The sequence below is a fragment of the Poeciliopsis prolifica genome, unplaced genomic scaffold (genome assembly GCF_027474105.1).
Source record: "Poeciliopsis prolifica strain line A6 unplaced genomic scaffold, Auburn_PproV2 SCAFFOLD024, whole genome shotgun sequence".
Taxonomy (NCBI): Eukaryota; Metazoa; Chordata; class Actinopteri; order Cyprinodontiformes; family Poeciliidae; genus Poeciliopsis; species Poeciliopsis prolifica.
This window is the reverse complement of record NW_026562399.1, coordinates 5,303,418-5,305,102: the sequence shown is the minus strand read 5'-3', so window position 1 is coordinate 5,305,102 and position 1,685 is coordinate 5,303,418. Positions and strand designations below refer to the sequence as shown.

General features: G+C 38.3%; 1 protein-coding gene across 1 annotated transcript; it reads left to right on the top strand.

Moving 5' to 3' along the window:
• Positions 1–281: 281 nt before the first annotated feature.
• Positions 282–1,250, top strand: LOC129370522 (olfactory receptor 52N5-like). Its single transcript, XM_055046563.1, has 2 exons — positions 282–633; positions 763–1,250. Exons 1-2 carry the CDS (start codon positions 282–284, stop codon positions 1,248–1,250), a joined length of 840 nt encoding a protein of 279 aa, XP_054902538.1.
• Positions 1,251–1,685: the final 435 nt, after the last annotated feature.

Sequence of the window (1,685 nt, the reverse complement as noted above, 5' to 3'; positions counted from 1 at the left end):
AATTTAACCCTTCCCTCTTAAAGTTAAAAATGCATGAAGAAATACAATCCACATTGAATGATCTGGATAACAACTGTGGTACTCTACATGAATGCAGTGCGTATCAACCTGCTGGATGTACTGCTCTTTTAATATTTTACATGTCAATTTCTTCTAACTTTGTCTGTGATTATTGTTAATGAATTTAATCTTTGTAGTAAATCTGTTTAAGAAATTGTATTTCAATGTAGCTTCTCGACCAATTGTCTGTTGTCTTAAACATTGCTTTGTTTTGCAGCCAGATGGAAAACTACACCTACAACAGTCCCACACTCCAGCTGGAGGGCTTGAAGGTTGCAGACGACTCAGTGCGCCTTGTCTTTTTCCTGTTTCTGTTTTCCTACATCATATTTATGATTATGAATCTGGGTATTTTAACAATCATCATCTTTGAAAAGAACCTTCATCAGCCCATGTATCTGCTGTTTGGCAACCTGACAGTCAGTGACATCATGGGAAGTACTCATATTTTACCCCGTTTGCTTTCAGACATCTTGCTGCCTCCATCTCAGCGTCTCATCAGTTATTATGAGTGTGTGGTTCAGGCTTTTATTACACACATGTTTGGCACCACTTCCCACACAGTGCTTATGGCCATGGCCTTTGACAGATACGTGGCCATCTGTCGTCCCCTATTCTACAGCAGCATAATGACCAACAGGATGATAGTAAAGCTGATAGTGCTGTCCTGGGGTGTGCCGTTTGTGCTGGTTGGGATTCTGCTGGGTCTGACTGTGAGGCTAAACCGATGCAGGACCCTCATCGCCAACCCTTTCTGTGATAACGCCTCACTTTTCAAGCTTTCCTGCGAGAGTGTGATCATTAATAATATCTATGGTCTGACATTCACTGTGCTGCTCTTTATAGCATCTATTGGCTGCATTGTTCTCACCTATGGGAGCATCACAGCAGTCTGTCTGGCCACTAAGAACAAATCATTGAACAGTAAAGCATTTAAGACTTGCAGCACACATCTGGTCGCTTATCTTATTATGTCCCTTAGTGGCGTTACAATTGTTGTTCTGCATCGGTTTCCCCAATACTCAGACTACAGAAAACTCTCAGCTATCTTGTTCGTCATTGTTCCAGGCAGCCTCAACCCCATTATATATGGTTTACAATCTAAGGAGATACGAAATTTTTTATATGAATTTTTTATTTCTAGAAAATGTTTTCTGTCATGTGAAAGTAAATCTACTCAAAAAGGTTGAAATAAATATAATCAAAATAAACATGCATTTGTACAATTAATCCACTTTTTCCAAAAGTCAGTCATTCTTTTATTAGCTTTCTTACAACTTATACATTAAGGACATAATATTAAATCACTCTTTTCTCTAGCTGCTTTACTTAATGTTCTCTTTTCTGTCATTTCATCAACAGAGACAAGAAAATCATACACAAAATAATTGCTTTTTACCATTTAAAACATTTGTGTGTATTCTTTGTACCTGACTTAAAATGATTGTTGACAAAAGTTACAAACACAACTCCAGTCTACAGTAACGTTGTCATGAGTTGTTGTTTGGTGAGGAAAATGGATGTGGTGGACCCAGGTTGTAGAGTAAACTATGGTTTTAATGATGGCAAACAACATAACACAAAATCCAGGCAGCACAGGTGGCTAAGTAAGCAAGGAACTGACA

Excerpts from the sequence above, each read along its gene's own strand:
- LOC129370522 (XM_055046563.1), top strand. The coding sequence starts at position 282 with ATGGAAAACTACACCTACAACAGTCCCACACTCCAGCTGGAGGGCTTG. Across the intron at positions 634-762 it reads TTCCCACACAGTGCTTATGG|TGGGTCTGACTGTGAGGCTA; the intron begins CCATGGCCTTTG and ends TTGGGATTCTGC.